Below are 25,941 nucleotides of genomic sequence, written 5' to 3'. Positions count from 1 at the left end.
AAAGGATCGAGGTTCGATTCCTAGTCAGGGCATATGCCTGTGTTGCAGGCCAGTTCCTAGCAGGGGACGCACGAGAGGCAGCCATACATTGATGTTTCCCTCTCTTCTTCCCTTTCCCTCTAAAGATAAATAAATAAAGTATTTAAAATATATATGTATATATATGAAACATTTTTATGTATGTAAATTGGCATCTTCATACTAGTGAGCAAACAAATGACAATCAATAATAAATGCAGTTCATTTTGGATGGTAGTGCACATTGTCCAGAAGCTATGTAATGATAATAAACTCATATCGGCCTACTCCTTTAACCGTGAGCTGCACACCTGAGGTCTAATTTTTACATACTGAATTTCATTAACCTGATGGTGGTTTGTGGACAGAGTCACTTACAGAAACTTGCTTGGCAATGGTGGGTTTTTTAAGTAAATTGGCAAATTTTTCAAACCTGCAGATATTATTGATTCTTAAAACTAAAATACAGTTGACTCTTACACAAGAATTAAGGGCACCAACCCTCTGACATACCTGAGAATCCACATATGACTTTAGACTCGCCCAAAACGTAACCACGGTCATGCCTCAATAACTTTTAAGAAAACTACAATATGCCTAGGGGATTGGTTCCAGGACCCCGTGCACACCCGCATCCATGGATGCTCCAGTCCCTCACATAAAGTGGTACAGAACAGCGTGTACAGTTGGCTCTCTGCGTCTGAAGATTCCCAACTGTAAAAGAGAAGTTCTGTTTTTAATCCCCAGGTGGTTGACTGAGGGTGCAAAACCCAAGGACAGAGGGCCCACTATATATATTTACTGAAAAAAAGTCTGTAGTTTTCAGGGGTCAACTGTAGTAGTTAGCTAATTTTGGAACTGTTACCAGAGAATATCTTAGCTTTATATTGGCAGAGATGTAGGAATAAAGGAATGTGAAGATTAGAAATTTTAGTAGGCAAAGAGGAGCTCCTCCCCCAGTGTCTCATAACAGCTTCTCTGTTTGAGAATTGCTGTTCCTGATGAAAATGTGTCAGCCTAAAATGTGGGGGTAAGGGCATGATTGCGGACTCCTGGTCCAAACTGGAGCATTTGGTGCTTAATCTTCCAGGGGATGAACAATTCATGAGAACTTGACAGATAATGGACCTTCGATCCAGAAATAAGTTTATGCCCGATGCACTTGACACTTTCCAGTGAAATGCAATTGAATACAGTCACACATTGGTACTACTCATCAAACCCTGTGCTCATCTAATTTTGATGAGAAAATGATGTTTTAGCACTCGATATTTGCTAGGGACTCTTCACACTTGCTAGAATTTCTGAGTCATGACACCACCCCACAAGAGAAAATGCTCCATCTTTGTTGTGTACTTGCTTTCGGCACTTGTTTCGAGTTCCGGAATGAATTAATGAGTACTGAGGTACCACTGTATTTCTAGTGTCCGAGAGGCTGATCGGCAGTTCATGCCTAATCATTTTATCCTGTGTTTGGAAAACTGAAGAGGATTTTACGTGTTCTCTTTTAAAACCTGAGTCCCTAATAATTAAATAGGAGAGAGATAACATTCCAGGGGTGAAGGAATGTTTGTTCAGTGTTACTTCCAGTACTTTCTCAACCTCCCCCCCCCCGCCCTTTTTTTAAGTAGAAAATAGTTCTAGCCAGTGGTTCAGATGCCAGAAAAGAGAAGTTGAACTGTTTGTGTCCAGCAGCCCTGCCTGACTTTCTGCATAATTACATTTGGTCACCTGTTTAACCTCACTGTGGTGGTAAAGCATAAACCTGAAAGAATTGGTATATTGGTTTTAGAGATATAAAAGGGCCAGGGTAAATTAAAATAGGAAACACTGTATAAAGAAAAACCTGTTGAAGGCAAAGCATAAAGAAATCATACAAAAGAGATCCAAATATCAGTAGTTTTAAGTAAATCTAAGTACCTTAAACTTGCCAGTTTAAAAACTGTATGTGGCCCTAACTGGTGTAGCTCAGTGGATTGAGCACGGGCCTGTGAAGCAAAGGGTTGCTGGTTCGATTCCCATTTAGGGCGCATGCCTGGGTTTGTAGGCCAGGTCCCCAGTAGGGGACACATGAGAGGCAACCATACATTGATGTTTCTCTCCCATTCTTTCTCCTTCCCTTCCCCTCTCACTAAAAATAAATAAAATAAAAATAAAAACTCTATGTGGTTTCTACAAAGACACTTCTTGAACATAATGATGTGATAGTTTAAATTGATGCGGAAAATATACAAAGAAAATGCCAATGGAAAGAGAATTGGAAACTTAATCAGATAAAATTGACTTTGAAGTGCAAAAGGGAATATTGGATAAAAAGTGAATTTTAATAATGATAATAGAGCAATTCACAAGGCAGATAACTAAAACAACAGCCTCTGACTATATAAGGCTATTAACATCTACAAAGAAGGTGTACAATAACAGTGATCATTGATAATAAATATAAAGAATACAATTTTAAGTTGTAGACTTACAACTTTTAGACTAATAGACTTACATAAACTGTCAGTCAACAGGTAAAAAAAAATGTTTCAGTACACATAGAATATTTGCCAAAACTGATATATCATAGACTACAAAGTAAATCTCAATAAATAACAGACTGTCATATATATTGACAAAATTAACTTCCAGAAATGTCAAATCATGTAAAAAATGAGCCTAATACCAAAACCATGCAAAGACATTATAAGAAAACTACAGACCAATGTTGCTTATGAACATAGATCCAAAAAATCCTTAACAAAGTAGTCGAACAATATATAAAAAGCATTGTACACCACAGCCAACTTGAGACTTATTGCAGATGTGCAAGTATATTGTGCTCCTGGGCCCAATTTCCAGGGAGAGGGTAGGAGTGCTGCTTTACACATCCAAGCGATAGTCTGATCCAGCTGAGTGTCCTGTAACTTGACTTCATTCCAACACTGTCGTCCTGGAGACAGCATCATACTCTCCTGGGCTCAGAGGGCTCAGTCCTGCTTCAGATGCCATTTGCAAACCAAGCTCATAGCCTGTGCTTTCCACAGCCTGCTGATAAAGTGGAGGTTCTAACAACCCTCTCCGTGGACTTGTACAGAAAGTTCAGTTCTTACACTTCTTACCAACTGGCCATAAATCAGAGGTTCCCACAACTCCCTCTTTTGGCCTAATGAATTTGCTAGAGCAGCTCACAGAACAGCCGGATGGGAGAAACGCGTAAGGCAAGACCTAAGGAAAGGGTGTGCCACTGTCACGCCCTGTCCAGGCATACCACTCTCCCAAATGGCCATGTGCTCACCAACCCAGGAGCTCTCGGAACCCCACCCTTCTGTGTGTTTAGGGAGGCTTCGTTATATAGGTATGACCCATAAAATCACTAGCCATTGTCAAGTGATTCAACCTCATCTCCTCTCCCCCCCCAGGAGCTCTGGGGGTAGGACTAAAAGTTCCAACCTTCTAATCACATGGTTAGTTCTGACAGTCAACCCCCATCTTTAGGTGTGGTCCAAAAGTCCTCTTACAAACAGACACCTTTAAGCTATCACTGAGAAAATTCCAAGGGTTTGGGGAGCTGTGAACCAGGAACTGTGGACAAAGACCAAATATATATGAGAAATTTGGGTATATTTTCATCATTTGAATGACCCAATATGTATTTCTTATAAATCACATCTCCTAAAGACAGATTCCCTTCCAGCATAACAATCGCCTAAGTCAAAAGAACTGGCATGCTAGTAGAATCTCATTCTGTCTTTAATAACTCTCCAGTCCATCTCATGGAAATGTCTCCCAGGGTGACGCCACGCAGGTTTGAAGGCTGCCATTTGATCTCGTCGGGTTCCCAAAGCAGGCGTGGTCTCAGCAATATACGGCTTCATCCTTTCAGGCATCTGGTATAACTGCACTAAGAGACAATATCACTTCTTCCTCCGAGCCTCTTCCCAGGTTGTTAATACTGGATTTCCCTCACTATATAACCTACATTTACTCATCCCCTTACCCGCAGCTCTTCCGCTTCTCTCCAAACTTTCACCTTTGGAGGGGACGTCGGGTTCAGCCACGGTGGTCTAGATTGCAGGCGGCAATAGAATCTGGCAAGTACCCTTCTCTGTCCATTCCTCTTCACATAAGGTTACTGAGAGGCAGAACTAGCGGCCTGTGTAACCATCGACGCAGCTGATCCTAATGGACTAAGGGATAAACAATCCCCCACTCAGAATCCCGCGGTGGTGGTGAGTTCGGGTATTTCTGGACATGGAATAGCAAAAGCAAGTCTAATCCGAAGAGTGACTTTCTAACCCACTGCTCCATCATTATTATAACATAAACTTTCCGGAATGATTTCAGAAATGAAGGAAAAGCTGACTTCTCTGGACAGTGTGCCTAGTTTTGTTTTACAGCTTGTAGGCAGACAATGATAAGTGAAGAATGTTTAGAAAGTGAAGATCTAGGTGTGTGTTGTACTCCGCTCGTTGCGAAGGCGGAGCATCACACTTTCCGCACGGCACCAGCCGGCTCAGCCCACCCTCGCAGAGGTCTCTCTCCATCAAAACGGAGCGTTGCACGTGTGACGGCTCACGTTGTTGCACAAAAGGCATTATTATACCTAAGAAGCATATACCAAAATAAAAGAGAGAACATATTCATTGCAGTTATGAAAACGGGGGTGGGGGGAGTAACAAAAAGGTGTAAAGGGCGTTTAAGCCAGGGAATGTTACCCCCACCAACACGTGCTGCCCTGTCAAGTTTAAACATTTAAAAATTTCAAATTAAGCCCCTTACAGAATTGGACGTAGTTTTTCAGACCCTCGGGTGAGTAACGGGCGGAAACGTCAGGTTAGCGCCTCCCCGAGTGGCACACCGTCTCCCCGGAGCCGGAGTGTCCGCACTGGCCAGGCTAGCTTCAGGCAGCCGAGCAGTTCCGGCCCCCAGGCTCGGACACCCGCGCGGCAGCCAAGGAGACCCCATCGCGCATGCGCGCCCGGGCGCAGCCTCTGAGAAGCCACCCGAGGGGCTACGTCACCGCCGGCCTCGCAGGAACTGCAACGGGCGGGAGTTTTTCAAAATGGGAGCGCGGAGGCACCGCCCAGGCCTCGGAAGGTGCCCGGGAGACCTTTCGGTGGCTGTGCTGTCGTCGCCGGGAGCGGCGGCCTAGAGAGCCGAGCCTGATGGGCGCCAAGAACTGCTGGCTGCTTGGAGTCTTGCCTCGAAGGAACTGCGTGAAGGCGGCTGAGCCCAGGAACCCCGGCCGGGGCCTGGAAACATGGCGACCTGCATCGGGGAGAAAATCGAGGTGAAAAGACTCCGGGGTTCTCAGCCGGGCGGGTGGGAGTCGGAGTGGCGGGACTCGAGACCGGCAGGGGCCCCTGCGAAGCTAACGGCTGCGGGGTGGGCGTCGCTGCGGTGCCTGGGGAGGGCCTCAACGGCCCCGGGCTCTGCTGTTTGGGGCGGAGCGGCCCGCCCCTCGGAGCCCGAGGTTAGCGGCCCAGGTGAGTCGCTCGCAGCCCCGCCCTTCTCTCTTTCTACTCTGAGGCTTCTTGTCAGCGATCCCGCCTGAGCTGCCGCGCTGGAGCGGGGTGTCTCCAAGGGGATGGCGGTTACCTCTGGCGGGAGCTGCGGCGGGATCCCCGCCAAAGCCGCTGACTCGCAGCGGGTGGCCGGCGGTGGGAGGAGGGTCCCGAGGCTGCACTGAGGTTGAGGAACCAGATCACTAGGGCACTCGATCTGGAGTCCAGCCTGGAAGCTCAGGGATCCCCGCGAGGCGTCAGCATGTTTTCCACCCCAGACATCTGCTGTATCGAGGTGCAATACCTGCTTAAATTGTGAATGCAAATTCCCCTCTCGATCCATTTCATGTTCTTTCCCAGTCCCTCCCTCTTTTCCTTTCTACTACCATGAGTCATTACACATATTCTTTAATTTTAAAGGATTTTAAAGTTGGAAATCTGCTTGGTAAGGGATCATTTGCTGGTGTCTACAGAGCTGAATCCATTCACACTGGTTTGGAAGTTGCAATCAAAATGGTAAGAATCTATTTATCGACTTCTCACCTCTCCTAGAGAAGTGCATTACTTGCGATGATAGAAACTCCTTACCTACCAGCCTTGTCTTTGATTATGGTGCAAGGAACCCATTGCTTAGGTAGAAGAAAATAGTTTCAACACCAGCAATTGTATTAGGAGATCCTTGATCATGATTAAATAAGTGTTTTATCTTCATTAATGTTTGGTAGAACTAGCATCTGTTCTGATTTTACATACTTGGAGTCATTTGTAGAAATCAAAGAACAAATAATGATTTGTTTTTGATAAGAATACACTGGTGCATAGTTCTGTAGTACACTGTAACAATCTGAAGTACTGTTCTTGTTAGAAGTCAGTCTAATAGGAGTAACAAGAGGAATCAGGAATCACTTATCTAAACCTCTAGGGGAAGGGAGGGGAAATTTTGTTTCAAAGCTTGGCAACATTTTTGTTATTATAGATGTAATAATTGTGCTATTAAATTCTGTGAGTTGGAAGAGTGTATTAGAATACATTGGACAATACATTCTGAATGGCCACTCTGCCACGTAATCTGCTAGGTGTGAGGGGCAAATGGACAACAGTAAATCCATCTTATAAAAAAGAAGATAGAAGGAGTTAAGAATAAAGTGCATGTTCTCTGTTCAAAGTTAACTTTTGACAGCTTCACAGTTGAAAGTTCATAATCAACATGTAAAACTCTCATGTTATTTTTTAGATAGATAAGAAAGCCATGTACAAAGCTGGAATGGTGCAGAGAGTCCAAAATGAGGTGAAAATACATTGCCAATTGAAACATCCTTCTATCCTGGAGGTAAAATACACATTTTATAAAAGTTGCCAGGGATGTTGAATTTGTACATTATAATTTATTCTGTTCTTCTACATTTCAGCTGTATAACTATTTTGAAGATAGCAATTATGTTTACCTAGTATTAGAAATGTGCCATAATGGAGAAATGAACAGGTATCTAAAGAACAGAAGGAAACCATTCTCAGAAAGTGAAGGTAGGCTGCTTCTCTTTTTCTTTTTCTTTCTTTCCTTTCTTTTGTAGATATAAATTTTACTTTTTGTAGTTTTGAAGAATGTGCTATTTTGCAATATTTAATAAAACTTTTAATTATTACTTTGGGCTACAAAAGGAGATGCCCCCCCATTATAGGAGCCATGAATTCTTATAAAATATGCAAGCATTACATGAGTAAAGTAAAAGGAGAAAGTTGTTAATTTTCCTGAAATTACATTTTAAATTAAATTGGTAACAATTTAGGAGGTATCCTTTCAAATCTAGAAGAAGCTCTTAAGAATGCTGTTGATGACTGTAAAATAGTTTCTGCCCTGGCTTGTGTGGCTCAGTGGATTGAGTGCTGGCCTGTAAACCAAAGGGTTGCTGGTTTGATTCCCAGTCAGGGCACAAGCTTGGGTTGTGGGCCAGGTCCCCAGTTGGGGGCACACAAGAGGGAAACACAGATTCATATTTCTCTCCCTCTCTTTCTCCCTTCCCTTCTGTCTAAAAATAAATACATAAATAAAATCTTTTAAGAAACAAAATAAAATAGTTTCTAAGTCAAGCACAAAATAGTTAAGTTATTGAAATGACTTATAATAGAAAATGTCAACCATAAATAGATAAAGTAATATAATGAGCCCCCATGAAGTTAAACCACTCAGCTTTCAAAACTATCATCTCATGGTCAAATTGTTTCATTTGTATCCTTATTCTCCAAGCAGAGTATTTTGAAGTTAAATCATAGACTCCTTTTTACATATAGATATTTTGGCATATATCTTTAAAAGATACAGGCTTCTAAAAAAATTAACCACAAAGTTAATACCACACCTAATAATTCCTTGTTATCAAATACATAGTCAGTTCCAACTTCCCCAATTTCTTATAAATAACTTTCCTCAGTTTAGGCTCAAGTGTAAGGTCCATAGATCATTTCATAAAAGTTTGTTTTCAGGTTATCTTGTCCTGCTGAGATTGCAGGCAAGCTACGAAAGGTGGTTGCTGATAGACTTTGTACTTTCAAATCTATATAACCCACTTGGAAAACAATTTGATCATCTCTATTAGGAGTTATGGAAATGTTCATATCACCCTAACCAGTGTGGCTCAGTTGGTTGGAGCAGGACACTGTAAACCAAGGGGTCGCAGGTTCAATTCCTGGTCAGGGCACATGTCTAGGATGTGGGTTCAGTGCCCAGTAGGGACGTGTATGAGAAGCAGCCTATCCATGTTTCTCTCCTACTCTGCCCCTCCCCCTCCTTTCCCTTCTCTCTAAAAATCAATAGGTATGTCCTTGGGTGAGGATAAAAATAGAAAAAGAAATGTTCATATCCTTTGACTTAAAATAAGGACATAAAACAAGTTGTAAATAAATCCTTATAAGTATTAATGGTGATTACAGTGTTTCTTTAATAATGTATATAATAGTGATACCTTTATAAATGAGACAAAGCTTCAAAAGCAGTAAAGGAAAAGAATGATTAATTTACTTAAAATTAAGAATGGTTATGTCAAAAAAGACTGCTAACAAGTTTAAAAGACAAAGGAAGAAAATATTTGTAAAATGTATGGCTGACAACTGCATATTAAAAATATAAGTCATACCTGCCCTGGCCAGCATGGCTCAGTTGACTGCATTGTCTTGCAAAGCACAAGGAAGGCGGTTCGATTCCTGATCAGGGCACATGCCTGGGTGGCGGCCTGGTCCCCTGTCAGGACATGTGGGAGGGGCAACCAATCAATGTTTCTCTCTCACATTGATGTTTCTTTCCCTCTCTTTCTCCCTACCTTCTGCTCTCTCTCAATAAATAAATAAAATCTTTAAAAATATATGTCATGCCTAAAAAAGAGATAATTAAATAGTAAAATGGACAGTTAAAATTTAAGTTAAATCATAGATTCCTTTTTACATATAGATATTTTGGCATATATCTTTAAAAGATACAGGCTTTAAAAAAATTAACCACAAACTTAATACCACACCTAATAGTTCCTTGTTATCAAATACATAGTTCTAACTTTCCCAATTTCTTATAAATAAGAGATAGAAAATACAAATGGCCAATAAATGTGAAAGATGCTCTAACTCACTAGTAATCATTAGAATGCCGACTTAAATAAAGTGTACCATTTTTTTTTTTACTCATTGGATTGAGACTACCTAATATTAACAAGGATGTGAATAAAAATACAGTCTTTTTTAGAGAGCAGTTTGGCAAGGTATTAAAATACTGAATTTTAATCCTTCAACCCAGTGATTCTGCTTCTTGAATTTACCATAGAAAAGTACCCTATAATATGCATGAGAAAATAAGCATGTACAGAAATTTTATTGGTCTGTTTTTTGTAATCTTAGAGTATCAGAATGACCCAGATTTTCATCGGTAGCAATTAAATAAAATGAACTCTGTGTGCTGAGAGAAATACCTTCAAGAAATAATGTGAAGTGGGGGAGAAAGTAACTACTGGTCTATCTATTTTTATACCATTTTTATACTTGAAAAGCAATGATTACAATTTGTGTAGATTTAAACGTATGTAAGCACACAAAAAGTATAAATATATATACAAACTGTTAGTAGTGATTGCTTTTCAGAGGGCTTGTTTGGGGGACATCAGAAGAGCTTTAGCTTTTAAAAAAACAATTAGAATGTATTTATGAATTGGTTGTTCAGTTATAAATATTTTCTCTTAATTGCTAGAGACTTCTGGTTAATGTACTCTTTTTAGTTCCAAATGCTGATAAAATGAAGCTTCGCTTAAGTGTATATGGAAAACTCATCAAGGATTGATGAGTTGAATTGATGATTGATGAGTTGATGATTGAATCCTTGTCCTCATCAAGGACAAGGATTAATTAAAAGGAGTGCCTAGTTGTCTTAAAGGGAATTAAAGAGTATTATGAACTTATCGGTGTTATTTTGGTTGGTCAAACTAAGCTGCAAGCCAGCATGTGCACTGGGTTTCATAATGTATTCTAAATACTGAATTTTCCAGATTTCCTGAAACATAGGTTTTATGTTTTGCCTTCTAACAGCTCGGCACTTCATGCACCAGATCATCACAGGAATGTTGTATCTCCATTCTCATGGTATACTTCACCGGGACCTCACGCTTTCTAACCTCTTACTTACGCGTAATATGAACATCAAGATTGCCGACTTTGGGCTGGCAACTCAACTGAAAATGCCACACGAAAAGCACTATACGTTATGTGGGACTCCTAATTACATTTCACCAGAGATTGCAACTCGAAGCGCACATGGACTCGAGTCTGACATTTGGTCCTTGGGGTGTATGTTTTATACATTACTTATTGGGAGACCACCTTTTGACACTGACACAGTCAAGAACACATTAAATAAAGTAGTGCTGGCAGATTATGAAATGCCAACTTTTTTGTCAAGGGAAGCCAAGGACCTTATTCACCAGTTACTTCGTAGAAATCCAGCAGATCGCTTAAGTCTGTCTTCAGTATTAGACCATCCTTTTATGTCCCGCAATTCTTCAACAAAAAGTAAGGATGTAGGAACCGTAGAAGATTCAATTGACAGTGGACACGCCACAATCTCTACTGCAATGACAACTTCTTCCAGTACCAGTATAAGTGGTAGTTTGTTTGACAGAAGAAGACTTTTAATTGGTCAGCCACTCCCAAATAAAATGACTGTATTTCCAAAGAAAAATTCAAGTGATTTTTCTTCTTCAGGAGATGGAAGCAGTTTTTATGCCCAATGGGGAAATCAAGAACAAGAAACCAGTAAGAGTGGAAGGGGAAGAATAATCCAAGATGTAGAAGAAAGGCCACATTCTCGATACCTTCGCAGGGCCCATTCCTCTGACAGATCTGGCACTTCTCATAGTCAGTCTCGAGCAAACACATACACAATGGAAAGGTGTCACTCGGCAGAAATGCTTTCAAAGTCCAAAAGATCCGGAGGAGATGAGAATGAAGAAAGACACTCCCCTATCAATAGCAATGTCAATGCTTTTCACTTCTTTGAAGAAAAGACACCCAGTAGTTCTGGGCCTTTGGATAGACCTGATAACGATCAAGCACTGTAAGAATAATTCTTTCAAAAGCATTTTACTTTTTCAATAAACATTATTAGTATCAGTAATGAAGCTACTTCTGACTAAGGGGATTTACCTTTTTCTAACATTATCAGATATTCCTGGGGTACTTCTTTACTGTGATTTATATTTCTTAGTAAGAAGAGAATCGGAATGATGATTTTAAGTTGTGGTTGAGAATCTCTTTTAATATGAGTATATGTGCCCATGAATATGTTTGTAGAGTGTGTTTAATACTTGGGAATTTTTAGTTAATTTTTTATATAAAGCAGGTCTCCAGTGCAAATATCTATTAAATATGTTTGGTCTCTAAAGTACTGTGTTAGTAATTATTAATACACAGACATATGTAGAGAAAGAGGGAAGCTGAGCCTAAGTGATAAGCATTTGCTTTATTAACTGCTCACATAAAGGCTAGTTTTGTAGTAACAACTAGTGTAGTAAACACTATTTTTGTACTGTTTTATTTTTTTTTCTGATTTTTAATTTTTATGCTTAAATTCTAAGAGGGCACTAGCCATATAGAAACATTCTCATAGTACTGTGTGGATTTTGGCAAAGGAGGTGAGCTTCTTAGAAACAATTTAGTTGGGCAAATACTGGTTTCTGCAGTTACTTTAAATTTTCAGATATTCAAATACGAGATCTCCCTTTTAAAATTCTTGTCTTAAAAAGTTATTACCTGATGATTTTTATTAGCTTATATGAATGTATTTTGTTTGTTGTTTAGCTCCAGTCATCCTTGTCCAGGAAGAACCCCTTTTCCATTTCCAGACCAGACATCTCAGCCTGAAATAGCGCAACAGTGGTTTGGAAATCTGCAAAAGAATGGTGAGTTTTAAAGAAACTGTTAGGTAAAAAATTTATGACACGGACACTTAGTAAGCATTGCCCATTTCGATTTGTTTTCTTTAAAATATTATGTGTTTTCAATAAACTATGTTGCAGTAATAGTTAATAATAACTATTAATGCATTTTGAGTATTTACTGTGTCAGCCACTATTCTTAATGCTTACCATATATTATTAACTTCTCACAAAACATAAGGAGGGTATGATTGTTAGCCCCGTCTTGAAGGAAGGATGAGGAAATCATGCACAGGGAATAATTTGCCGAACTACACTGCGCATAGAGGGGTAGGCGAAGGGTTCCCACCCAAGTGTTCTGGCTCAGAGACTTTACTCCCCACCCCTCTGTTCTTGCAGCCTCCCTGCAGTAAGCACCTGCTGTCAGTGCTTGTAAAACCGTCAGCAGGTGGTTGGCCAGATTTTGAAGAAGCTGATGTGGACATCATGGCTACTCGTGGGACCTCACATACACCCATTTACACACCTACTAAAAACCTCAGACAGCTGTTATCCAACTCATTATTTTCTTAGAGAGCGAGTCTGAAAGTTAAACATTCCTCCTTAATGAACTTGACAGATGCACAGATGAGAGGTTGGGAAATAATGATGTAAATAAGAGGATAGAAGTGAAACATATGGGAAGGAGGGAATTATTTTTTACTCAGTATTATATACCTCACACAAAGAGTGCACAGTATGGCTGTAATTTAAGGAGAAGAGTCTGTTTTTTTCTTTTTAAATGTATGGTATTTTCAAGAGCCCAAGAGAATTAACTTTTTAATGGTACTTGTTGAAGATAATAATTCAAGTGTATGTTTTTATACTAAAAGTCCAGATACTTAATCTTGCAGTTAACCTGTTATTGCATCTATAGATATTTTTATTTGGTAGCACAGACATTTCTGAGATGACCTATCTGAGATTGTCATTATGTTTATAACCTATTAGTGCTGCTGCAATTTTAAAGCACAATATTTGTTATAAAATATTCCTGTCATAATAGAAATAGAGAGCAAAAGAGCACTAAAAAGTAATTTAAGGGGAAAATTGCCATATAAATTTCTAGAGCTTAGCATTTGAAAAATTGTCTTACTGCATTTTATGTCATGTAATCATTTTTAGAGCTTTAAAAAAATAATGTTTTCATGTGAATGTTAAAACTGGAATATAAATGGGTAAAGTTCAATAAGAACTTTTAAAAATGTGGATGCAAATACATTTGTGATATTAAATATTAATTTTAAAGCTATTTTATATATTGTGGTTTTTGCTTTTAATAAGGATGGAATAGAGAGCTTAAAGAGAATACATTTGCATATTATATAGAATGATTGCCTGGGAAATCCTACCATTTTTGTATTTATTGCAGAATTGGCAGGGGCTTGTTTCAGAATTAGGTGACTCTAGAATGACTAGTTTGACTAAAAAATTACTTTGAAAAATTAATTTCATAATAATATATTTCCTTCTTAATGTTAAGAATACTAAAGGTATTATTCCTTTGCATTATGGCTTAAAATACCCTTTAAAATTGCTATTTTATTATGTCATATCTTAAACTGCTTATTTCTTAGAGAAATAATGTGCTTTCTTTTTTTTTTTGCCAATTTCTTTTTTTCTTCAAAAAAATATCTATTATAAGGAATAGGACATTGTTTTGTGTAGGCTTGGCTTTTTCATTATTCCACTGATTTATTCTGTATGTATTACAGCTCATTTAAGGGAAACTACTGAGCACAACAGCATTACCCCAAACAGAAATTTCCTGGGCCATCCAGATTTGCAGGACACATCAAGAAATGCCTGGGCTGGTACAAGAGCCAGAAAGAGCCCGGATGCTTTTGATAATGCACATTCTGCACAACAGCTGAATCCTGTGAAATACATGGCTGCGTTTCAAAGTAAACCTGAGACAATTCAACAAGAACCTATTCTTGGCTTAGAACCCGTTTCTGAACAAAGCAAGACAAGGGTTTTGGAGCCACCAGTGGGTTATCAGAAACGTACCTTACGAAGCATTGCGTCTCCTTTGACAGCTTACAGGTTAAAACCAATCCGACAGAAAACCAAAAAGGCTGTGGTATGTCTGCTGTCTTGCAAAGTTACTGTGTGATGTTCCCTTGTGTTAATAGGTTTCTGGTATCAAATAGAATTTTTTTTTGTTCCCTATAATGTTCCTGTACTTTTGATGTGAGTAATAAGTTCATTTAAAAGAAAATAGGCTGAGTATTTATGCGATAATGGCTTTTGTTTCCTTTTACTTTAAAAATTGTGACTCGATACTGATACGCTTTCAGCTTTAAATTATTGACACAAAATTTGCAAAAAGTACTGGTCAATTACCACGTTAAATATTTATTCACAATTCCACTCACTAAAAGTGATATTTAATATTACCTTGTGCTTTTGTTTAACATATAATCCAGACGCAAAAAGATAAACTAGAAAAATATACCTTTTTTAAACATCTGAAACTATTTAAAAGAAAAGGAGTATGCACAACAATTAGGTTTAGAGTTTAAATAAATGTCGTGTGTGATTTAAGAAGTGATTTCTATTTGTTAATTTCACCCTCATCCTGTTTTCCATTTGGCCCAGTCTTGTCTTTGTCTGGCATACTATTGTCTTTTCAAAGTCTTTTTTCTCCACCCTGCCTTCTGCTTCCTTTCTGCTCATATCATTCACACTGCATTACACCTCCTCCCCCTCGCTCCTCGTGTTTCACAGTTGAGCTCAAATACTCCTGTGGTCCAGACTGTTGCAGTCTGTTTTATTTTGACTTTGACTTGTATTTCTGCCATGGTTAAGTACTTTTGTGTTAAGTATTACATATGTCAGAGGTATTCTAGTAAACGAGAATTCTTACTGATTTTGGATTTCTTTGTAGGTGAGCATACTTGATTCAGAGGACGTATGTGTGGAGCTTCTAAAGGAACATTCGTCTCAGGAATATGTGAAAGAAGTCCTTCATATATCTAGTGACGGAACTATGGTAATGTGGACCTGCTGTTATGTTGTTGCACCTTTGTCACTCAAGCATTTAGCCTTTCAATTCATTCTTTCACTTAAATATTTTTAAATCGGTTTTTATGATAGTGGTAGTATTTCTGGAATTTAAACACTGAGCTAGGATACTACACATATTTAGATAAATTTGTGTGGATTTAAAAATAATTATAACTAGTAACAAATCTAAACTTTAGGCTTAAGATTAAAAAGAAAAAAATTTACTTTTAGAGCATATTTAGCATTTTTTGTAAAATAATATTTATTATTAAATGTGAGCTCTTCATAATTTTAGTAACAAAATATAGTGTTCTAATTTAATGGCATATAATTAAAATTCTTAAATTTTTTTTGACAGATCACTGTTTATTATCCATATGATGGAAGAGGTTTTCCTCTTGCTGATAAACCGCCATCACCTACTGATAACATCAGTAGGTACAGCTTTGACAATTTACCAGGTATGTAAATTTACCAGGGAACAAATTTAGATAACAGACTTCCTATGTATGAACTCTATATATGCAGTTATCATAGGTTGTAAATATCTGGTGAAATGGGGTGTACCTTACTACTCCAGTAGTTATTCCTGTTCTATTTTGTAATGGTAAAAACTAACTCTGTAATATTTGTCTTGAATCATGTTAAAAATTCAACACATAGTATCTAGTTTTTGACCTTTGAAATTATGACTGTGCTACATAAATGATCATTTATATTTGCAAATTTGACTTCCATTTCAGCTCCTAGACATGGACTGGGGAATTAATTACCAAATAGTAAGACTTCACTTAGGTGACAGTTAGAAACAAACAAGAAAACCTGTGTCATATATCTCTATTAGACATCAAAGCAGCCCTGGCTGTGTGGTCAGTGGATTGATCGCCACCCTGTGAACCAAAGGGTTGATGATTTGATTCCTGGTCAGGATACAGGCCTGGGTTGTGGGCCAGGTTCTCAGTAGGGGCAGCATGACATTTCTTTCCCTTTCTGTCTCCCTCCCTTCCCCTCTCGGAAAATAAATAGAAAAAACATTAAAAAAAATAAAAACAGGTAGATAAATGACAACAGTTACAAGGAACTGCAAAAATTTACTTGTGTAAGGTAGGACCAAAAAATATGTCTTATTAACATAAAAAGGGCTGTATTTCTTTTTTTGGAAATCATTTGGTTCTGATATCTCAGGTAGAAGTCTTTTCATATCACTTATAAAACTTTCCTGGAATTATTACCTTACTTATAAATTATAAGGAGGTGAGTCAAAGAGATTTTTTAAATAATCATAATACTACTCAGATTTTGTTATATATATTTCTTGGAAATTTTATTATACTATCTTTAGTTTTTATTGAAATGATAGATTTATGTTCTAAATTTTTTTTCCTTGGTACCAGGATTGCAAACATATCAACTTGAATTTTTGAGGCACAATAGAAATATTAAATTTCATGTAATTTATATGTCAAGTCAGCATTTCATTCTCTTATAATATATAACTTCTTTTTTCCTAGAAAAGTACTGGCGAAAATATCAGTATGCTTCCAGATTTGTACAGCTTGTAAGATCTAAATCTCCTAAAATCACTTATTTTACAAGATATGCTAAATGTGTTTTGATGGAGAATTCCCCTGGTGCTGATTTTGAAGTTTGGTTTTATGATGGTAAGAACCATTTTTAAATGGTAATTTTTTTCTCTTTAGTTTATAATTTAATAGTTGCGGAGTTTTAAAATTCAAGGCAGCAAGATTTTAAGAGCGATATATACACATACATATAACATATGTGAGTTGAGAAACTCCAATGGACACATACAAAATTGAGAATTGTAAATGTTTAAAAGGATGGGATTGAACCAGAGAATCTTATTTTTTAAATCTATTCTATAAAAATGATTTACTGTTTAATATGTAAAGCTCCCTTCTTCAAGGGTGCTTGCACATAAACTTACACAGTATACATATAACTATAGCTGCCCTTCAGTTGTGTTTTTGTATGAGAGGAGTGACTTTTTAAAAATATTGTAAGTGTTTCAGACTTAAGCCAGCTATATGCAGAAAAGAAAAATGGATAACCTGTATTTACTGACTACTTTGAGAGCCTCATTTTATTAATGGTCAATAAATGAATATAAATGATACTGTGATCTAGAAGCCTTTATGTACTGGTATAGTAATGAATGTAAATGTAGGAGTATTTAGAAAAATGAGAAAAGAATAGTTTTCTTCTTTTTTAAGGAGCAAAGATACATAAAACGGAAGCTTTGATTCATGTGATTGAAAAGACTGGGAAATCTTATACCTTGAAGGGTAAAAGTGAAATTAATAGCTTGAAAGAGGAAATAAAAATGTATATGGACCATGCTAATGAGGTATGTACCTGCTTATAGGGTTTCATACCAAATAACTGATGACAAGTGACAGGGGAAGTCATGACGGAAGGCACTCTTCTTTTCAAACAGGGCCACCGTGTGTGTCTGGCGCTGGAATCCGTAATCTCAGAAGAGGAGAAGAGAAGTGGAAGTGCTTCCTTTTTCCCAATAATCATAGGAAGGTAAATGCTTGAAAATGTTTCAAATATACCTACAATATAGAAGTGTTTGTTAGAAAGTTTGTTGTTACAGTATGAACCTTCTTTACCTTCCTGTAAACTGAGCTTTAAAGGACTATGCTTGGACATTTCTTCCTCCTGCAGAAAACCGAGCAGCACCAGCTCGCCTCAGGCCTTGCCAGCTCCTCCTCCTCCTAAGGATCCGAACTACCCGACGAGTAGAATGATGGTCAGTAATGCTGCTTCTCCGAAACAGGCAGTAGCACTTAATCCTTCTGTAAGTGTTAGAAATATATGTCCCTTCTGTCCCTACAGCCCTCCAGTGATTGCCTGATGCCCTTGACGTCAAGTTGAAACTCCTTTATCACCACCTCCCGTGTATACCTTACATACTCTATGCTCACCTACCTACTTTGCCAGCCTCAGACTGATCTACTTTACCCCACCTCACCCCACTTCTTTCTGTGTCTGAGCCTCAGAAGCCTTCTTTTGATTGGGTGATTTAGGTCCAACTCTCAGGCTTTTCACATGCTGTTCACGTGACCGGGAACTCTTCTGTGACCCCTCAATGGCTAATTCATTTTCATCTTTCAGCTCTTACTTTAAATGTTACCTAAACAGCCTACCCTATTTTCCCCTTGGGCAAAAGCTAAATATATTAAATTACATTTTGTTGTTTTATTTTTACTTATAAAGTATCATTAATTACCTTTATATCCAAAATAGGCTTATGGTTAAATAGATGTGTGTGTATACATATGTGTGTGTACTCACACACATGCACACATACATACTATAGTTGCCGCTGTGAAAAATTATACCTTGGGGGAAAAGGAAAAGATACGTACCAAAATGAAAACAGCAGTTGTGTGATTTTTTTCCTCTGTATTTATTTTTCTCATATGTGCTTTTCTGATTTTTCCATAATATGATCATGCTTTAATTTTAAAATGTTGTTTAAAAACCTATGTAAGCTCATAAAAAATCCAGTCATTTGCCCTGGCTGGTATGGCTCAGTGGATTGAGTGCCAGCCTGCAAACCGAAGGGTCACTGGTTCGATTCCCAATCAGGACACATTGCCTGGGTTGCAGGTCAGGTCCCCAGTGGCGGGGGTGGCGGTGCTTTAGAGGCAACCACATGTTGATATTTCTATGTCTTTCTCCGTCCATTCCCCTCTCTCTAAAAATAAGTAAAATATATATGAACATTTTAAATATTATTAAATATTTAAATCATTTTCTACTTTTGCTAAAGCTGGCTTCTAAAAATGCGTTAGTACAATATCTTCCTGTCTTTTACTGTTTGCAGATGGCTACCGGTGAAGGACTTGGCTTTCCTGCTGCAGCTTCTGCAACAAACGCCCCTTCCAGTGGTCTGAAAGGTTGTCTTCCTGAATCAGCGCAGCTTTTGAAATCCGTTTTTGTGAAAAATGTGGGTTGGGCTACACAGGTGAGAAGTTAATAGGAAAGTGAATTTTCTCATAAATCTCTTTAATTTCCACAGTGATTAGACAGTTACCCAAAAATATAAATTAAAGATTTCTCTTTGCAGGAAAGTTTTTACACCTTTTTTTGCATTGGTTGTATCATTAAAAATGGAAACATTTTTAATTTATAGACAGTTGGAAAACTCTAGGTATTGATAACAAATTGCCTGCCAGGGCCTGGGTGGCCTGTTTTTGCCTTTGCTTTTTAAAGTACAGGTCATGATAATGGGTAAAGGCTAGGACTTTAGAATGATGTTCAGGGCATTTTAAGTTTTAGAAACTTGGTAATCTTTATTACTAGAATAACATTTATTTGGCCAAAGAGGATTTCTGCATTTGAAAGTTAAATGTACCCTGAGTTTCAGACTTACAGAATTTGGTTCAGGTGTGAAAGTGTATGTGTGCACTAACAGCTTGAAGCACGGGGGCTTTTGAGCATAGCACATGCAATTTTTACTTACCAGTGAAGTACAGTGCAACCTAGTCCTTTGTGGAAATAGGAAATAAAGGGAGGGGAACTCAACATTTGCTGACTACTTACAATGTATTGTCTCTTTATTCTTCCAAATAAAACCTCACATTGATGTTATCTTCTTTGATACACAGTTAAGGTATGGCTCCAGTGGCTGACTGGCTTTTGCTGCCCTATTTACTTACTCGGCAGAGTATGGGTTTAAACCTAGGTCTCTGACTCCGAAGTCCCTGTCACCTTCTCTGTACTCTGGAGGGCGCGTCATAAATATCAGTGACTAAAGGAACATGTTTACAACCTAAGATAGGAGATCCTTCGGCAGAAGAGAAATTCAACTACTTCTATGTTCTAATGGAAACAAATGGGAAACAGGATTCATTTAGAATAATTTTAATATTCTAAAACCCTAATTATTTAAAGAATAGTCTAAAAAAGACATGCATTTTCTCAATGCTACTACCCTCACAGCTCCTGAGAAGGGCACTGTTTTCTTTTTTTAAACTATAACCTGTTAAACATGAGTATGTTTTAAGAACCTAAAATCCTCTATAGTGACTTCTGACACTTACTGTTTTTCTAGTTAACTAGTGGAGCTGTGTGGGTTCAGTTTAATGACGGGTCCCAGCTGGTCGTGCAGGCAGGAGTGTCTTCTATCAGTTACACATCACCCAGTGGTCAGACAACCAGGTAAGTTTTTAAAGCACTGGTTGAGATCCAGGTCTTTGCTCCGAGTTTCTCTATACACTGAAATAATGATTTATAAACTTACTGTTTTCACTTTGACAATGCTTATGCTGTTTAAACTGTTAATTATTCTTAGGAGTTTTTTTATAGTCTATTTAATGCAGTCTATAACCTACATGAATGCGGGGTAATTGTTATGGAAAATCCATTCCAAGTGGTTAAGATTCTTTGTAGCCTTATTCCACAGCCTTACCAGGTTGGCTGGCTCTTCTCAGAAATAAACAGACTTCTAAGTTCAAAGTAATATACCTAAACGATTTATGTTAAAAACCATAGAAGCTAGAGTTTTTTTAAAAGAGATAACCAGTTTTTTCCCCTCAAATGAAAGGCTATATTCTTATCTAATATAATTAATGTTTGAAACATGTTTTTGAATGTATATGTTCATTCTGTATGAAAATATGTGCCAGATGCCATGCAAAAAAATGGGGAGTCAGTCAATAGCAAAATTAAGCCATGGTTTGGTTTCCACATTTCAAACCGTAACTTCTAGAAAAGGTAGGGTGATGATGGTGCTATTACAACGTGATCCTGCATGAGAAGTGCGTATTGTGAAGGAGTTGAGACAAATACAACTGGCGGTTACCTACCAATTGATTTTTTTTTTTATTAAATGCGTACACATACAGTGATATTTAAAGAACTACTCATGAAGTTGGGGCTTTCTTTGGTAAGCTCTTCCACATGCTCCACAAAGTGGAAGGATGCAGATCTGTGAGGGAGGACCCCCCCAAAATAGAATTATCTTCTGCAGGGCGGGCCCCTTGTAGAACAGGCTTCTTCTGCTAGGGGAATGTTCTAGGGACCATCTGTATCAGTGGACCAGCTGGGGTTGTAGGGAGAGGCTGCATTTGGCTTCAGTGATTTTTTTTTTAAGACTCTTCAACGCTTTTACCTATTTCATGATGGGCGATTTACCAACGCATCTGTCCACACCCTGCTGCGTGTTCAGCATGACCTCATGCCCCAACCACCCATTTCACCCTGTCTTGCTCCAAGCAACTTTTTTGTTTCCCCTGATGAAAAAAATCTTCAAAGAAAAGCATTTTGCCCATGTGGAAGAGATGAAACAAAAAATGGCGGAAAGACTAAAAGGCTTCAAAATCGGCAAGTTCTAAAACTGTTTTTGAGCAGTGGGAGAAATGTCTTGACAGGTGTATTGCATCAAATGGAGAGTACTTTGAAGGTGACTGAAGTTTAATAAACAAGAATAAATACACAATTTTTTATAAGTAAATTCTGGGTTTGGGGAGGTCCCCCCATGTTCCAAAGATAAAAGTGCAGTTTTACTTGATATAGTCATTTGGAAGTTGTTTAAAATTTGAATAGAATTTTCAAATTCTCTTTATACCTGTTTAGCCTATTATTTTTCTTTGATTAAGACCTGCAATTTAATGAGGAATCCAGATCTTCAAGTTGCTTTCGAAATTATAAAGCCAGTTTAAGTTTTTCAGTCCATTTCTTTTTACTATTTAAATACATTTTAGTCTGTTTTGAAAGGAAACAAATTGGTTATGCATAACTTGATTTAGGTATCTACTCTAATAAATAGTTTTGTATAATTTTTCTGAGATACCTCTGCCTATTGAATTTCTGAAAAGTGTGAGTTTTGGTCCTCTCATATGAACTAAGTAATTAAGTAATGTTTTTGTCTTTTTTTTTTGCTTCACTTAGATATGGAGAAAATGAATTATTACCAGAATACATCAAGCAGAAATTACAGTGTCTTTCTCCCATCCTTTTGATGTTTTCTAATCCAACTTCTAGTTTTCACTGATTAAAGCTCTTTTTAGATATATGTTTAATAAATAATGTTTTTGTTGGCTTTCAAGGAAAGTGACTTTTTCTTATTTAACTTCTTCAGAAAGCCTCTCCATGTAAGAGAATTTTAATCTGTACCATAGTGGATGCATTCCAATGAGAGAGCAAAGCAGAATGAAGCCTCAGCCACTTACAAAATGTAGTGGCCATAGGTTAAAACAGGACACCTAACTTTGCTCTTAACACATATACCCCGAACCGTACTGTGTTCATATTTGTGTTGAACTGTCTTTTAAAGGCAAAAATATAAATGGTGTGTGGTATATTTGTGCTTCTGTTGTTTTCCCTACTTCTCAGACATGTTGAATCATGAACAAAACATGGACTTTTTAAATTTTTGAACATGTAAATAATGTATATTTATGTTATAAGTAACATATGTAAACATGTATATTTGGTTTTATATTTATTTTTGTAGTACCAGTTTCTGGTGAAGCATTTCTGCCAATGCATTTTATATAAAAGTGATAATAAATACTGTGATAAGTTACTTCAGCTTTTGATTTATTTAATTACTTATTGTAAAATAAGTTACTAGTAAACTTTTTAAATTTTGTTACCTGTTTGTTTAGGAGGAGCCGATTAAATTTTAAAAATTAATTTTGCAGATGGTAAATAGTTTTTCTACCCTTACCTGAAAATATGTGTATATTTTAACACTGAAGACCTTAATGCAGTTAAGTAACAAGGAATGCCTGATAGTGGGGCAGTCATGCTTAAATATGATATAGACTATTTAATGTTTCCTGCTGACTTTTATAATCAGAGAAATTGTGGAGGCAATCCCATTAAGTTGATAGGAATACCCAATGACTCATTTATTCAACATTGTTTTGAAGCTTTTTGCCTGAGGCAATGAGAAAAACAGTTTGCAACATAAATTGCAAAGTTAACATTAATAAGAAAAAGACGAATAACCCAGCAGAAATCTGGACAAATGATATGAACAGATGATTCACAATGGAAATCCATATAGTGACTCCAAAGGATATATGCTCAACATTTATAGTTAAAGAAATGCAAAATTAAAACAAAGTTATTTCCTTTTATTGAAGATAGATTAAAAATAATAAATGAGCAGGGTATTCTCATGGTGTTGATTAGAGTGTAAATGATAGTCTAATAGATATTTGGCAGTACCTATTAGAATTAACATGTTAATACATTGCTAACCCAACTTTGGTGAAGAAAATTATACAGGCCTTTCTCTTAGGGGGAAAAAAACCCAGCAGAAATGAGTTTCCCTTTAAAAGTGGAAATAAAAGAATTCCTAGCTAAGTTTTGAAGTCTAAAAACTCAAATATTTGCTTTCGCAGAATTTAAAAGTAGGTATATATTTTATAATATCTTTTAGTCTTAATGGGTCTTTATGTTTCAGGTATTTCTCTAATACATAACATATAGCTAAATTTTGTCTTTTAATTCAACCTAATAACCTTGTTTGCATTGTCATTTTTATTTTACTGTTTGACATTGCATTTCTATTACATTGATGTCTGCTGTCTTATTTTGTGCTTTCTACCTTAGTTTCATTTTCTTTCCTGCCTTTAATCCCGTTGATTCTTTCCCGATTTTCTTCAGAAGAGGAGCATGGTGGTGGTTTATCAGTAGGTAGTGTTTACAGGAGTCCGACCAGGACGGCACGCACAGCCGCACACATCCGCGTGCTCATGCTGTGTCGACCTGGAGCCACGTGATGCTCGCCCACTTTGAATGCTAAGAATGCGCGGTGGGTTCGGGGCCTCATCCCTCCTTTACGAAGTCCCTCTCTCATTCCGCGCCTAGTTTTTAGCGCTCATTCATGACTGTTTGCCTGAAGCTGCCATTTCACCAAGGGTTGCTAAATAGATATTTGCCTAATTCTGTTACTCCATTTGTATTTACCAGCTTGGATTACTCTAAAAAATAACTCATCGATATTTGATTACCCTGAAGTTTAGGTACAAGAAAGGCAGAGTAGATGCTTGAGTCTTTATTTTCTAGTTTTCAAAATAAAGAATTAGAGCTCTAGCAACCTCCAAGGGCGACCGAGGAATTTACTTTTTATGAACTGAGATTCTACACACTTGATGTGTTTAATAAATGGCAGATATTATTGTCAGTGCTTCAACTGCTCTATTTTTGGCCAATAGGAGTCCCTTTATTTGACTGTCCTTTGGCAAGACTCTAAGCTTCGAGAGTGCCCTTGCTTTCTGGCACAGGATTCTTCTCAGAGACCATGTTACCTTAAATGCTTTCCCTTTTCTCTTAAATAAAGTACAAAATATTTAACATGGCGCAGTACCCTACTTCCTGATACGATTTCACAAACGCATTGTCTCTGTAAGTGGGAAACCGATCCCTTCAGTCCTCGGGTTATTACTGGGGCCTGTGTTGCATGAAAAGCTGGGCACACGCTGCTTCCTCTGTTTCCCACGATGGTGCAGGTAATACTTAATAGGGCGCAGTGATACGAAAACAGCCGAGATGTAGGGGTAGTGGATAAATAGTGTATTTGTCAGCTTAGCAAACCTTTCTTTGGTGAAACATCCCCTTTTCCTTCTAGTTATAAGTCTGTTTTGTCCATGTAATTGAGAAGGGCCTCACAGGGTTCTTCCCCTCTCCCTCCCCCACACAGACCGAACGCATGATCCAGGCCTGGCTTATTAGGGGATTCCATCCTCTGCCCGCCTGGTCAGTTCCGGGATGGGATGCAAGCTACATTGGCTGCTTGGAGCCTTTTCTAATCCTTCTGCCCTAGCCATTTTTCTCTGAAATTGTGAGCTATCCAGACAGATTTCTTTGACTTTCCTGTTCAGGACAGACACCCTGTTTTTCACCCTTAAAGCGCCCTCTGCTGCTCTTTCATCGTCCTTCCCTCAGGCAGAAGCATCTGTGTAACCGTTGGGCTGACGTCTGAGCTTCAGTCCCAGGGGTCCCAGGGGTTTGTGTTTTGTTTGCTGCTGTTCCCAACAATGTCATGGTGATTAAGTATCTATCGGAAGTGTGAATAAGTAATACTTCAGGGCTTATGGTAGATATATAATAATCTTCGTTAGAAAATGTACATTCACAAGGTAAGATACATTAAATTCCAAATAAGTCTGCAACAGTCAAAAATACCCAAAATATCCTCTTAAAATAATTTATTCTTGAGCAGATAGTTTATCCTCATCAGAACAACAAATTACATACAGATTTATTTTACTTATCTAACAAAAGTTTTATACAACCGAGTTTATTTTAAATATAGACAAACTTAGGAAGGTAGCATGAAGTTTTGTGAAATTACAAATCCCTACAAAATATGATAATCACTCTTAACAAGTTTAGGTTTTCAAAACATCTTTTCTTAAATATATACTACTTTTAGGAGTTTTTCATACCTTTGGGTTTCCTATCATTTTTTTCCGTTTATATTCAACCCCACTTAACACCTCAACTAGGTGATTTTTTTCCTCAAACTTGACCTCCCTGCTCTCTCGTCAACCCCATGTTACTTCCTCATCTGTGCCAAGGTATGCACTGCTATGATCCCCCAGAGAAGACAGCGTTCTCAACAAAAACATCGTAGTCATTTTTGTGAGTGTATAATTTACCTGTAACAGTATAAACTTTTAGAAGTTGGGAAGCTTTTCTGTCATATTCCTGCTTGGAAACAGCCTAATCATTGACCTAAGACAAGAGCCTGTCATGAGCATCAAATTGTATTTGTCAAATACTTATGCTAATCAAGAGTCACTGGTACAGGTAACTTAATTTACTCTGTAATTAGCAATCAATTACCTGTTACTGCAAACTGGGCTGTTTCCCTCACTATGAAAACCAGGTCAGGAGTGGGGGCTCCGAAGACAGACTCTTACTTAGACAAGTACTTTAGCTTTTCTGTGCCCCTATTCCTTCACCTGTAAAATGGAAGTCATAATACC

The 25,941-nt window shown here is 37.8% G+C and overlaps 1 protein-coding gene across 4 annotated transcripts; it reads left to right on the top strand.

Moving 5' to 3' along the window:
• On the top strand, positions 1 to 22,516 carry PLK4 (polo like kinase 4). 4 transcript variants are annotated; one of them, XM_037058566.1, is made up of 16 exons: positions 1 to 11; positions 5,928 to 6,023; positions 6,746 to 6,837; positions 6,917 to 7,031; positions 10,071 to 11,094; positions 11,838 to 11,938; positions 13,669 to 14,036; positions 14,844 to 14,948; positions 15,321 to 15,423; positions 16,474 to 16,623; positions 17,197 to 17,330; positions 17,421 to 17,512; positions 17,654 to 17,786; positions 18,819 to 18,959; positions 20,049 to 20,155; positions 21,887 to 21,989. In XM_037058566.1, the coding sequence occupies exons 3-16, from the start codon at positions 6,757 to 6,759 to the stop codon at positions 21,987 to 21,989; spliced, it is 2,757 nt and encodes a 918-aa protein (XP_036914461.1). In that variant the 5' UTR covers positions 1 to 11; positions 5,928 to 6,023; positions 6,746 to 6,756. The 4 variants fall into 4 exon arrangements, with proteins under 4 accessions (XP_036914461.1, XP_036914460.1, XP_036914459.1 ...); XM_037058565.1 differs by having other exon boundaries at positions 7 to 11; positions 6,742 to 6,837; XM_037058564.1 differs by lacking the exon at positions 1 to 11 and adding an exon at positions 5,169 to 5,293 and having other exon boundaries at positions 6,742 to 6,837.
• Positions 22,517 to 25,941: the final 3,425 nt, after the last annotated feature.

This window comes from Sturnira hondurensis, unplaced genomic scaffold, assembly GCF_014824575.4.
Source record: "Sturnira hondurensis isolate 20B ecotype Veracruz unplaced genomic scaffold, ASM1482457v3 Scaffold0010128, whole genome shotgun sequence".
In the NCBI taxonomy this organism is placed as follows: Eukaryota; Metazoa; Chordata; class Mammalia; order Chiroptera; family Phyllostomidae; genus Sturnira; species Sturnira hondurensis.
Note: the sequence above shows the minus strand (reverse complement) of the source record. Positions and strands in the feature narration are given on the sequence as shown.

What these genes read in the sequence shown, in the direction of transcription:
- PLK4 (XM_037058563.1), top strand. Translation starts at nt 5,770, where the DNA reads ATGTTTTCCACCCCAGACATCTGCTGTATCGAG. An exon ending in ACCATTCTCAGAAAGTGAAG is followed by an intron (nt 7,032 to 10,070) that starts GTAGGCTGCTTC and finishes GCCTTCTAACAG; the next exon opens with CTCGGCACTTCATGCACCAG. An exon ending in TATCTAGTGACGGAACTATG is followed by an intron (nt 14,949 to 15,320) that starts GTAATGTGGACC and finishes TTTTTTTGACAG; the next exon opens with ATCACTGTTTATTATCCATA.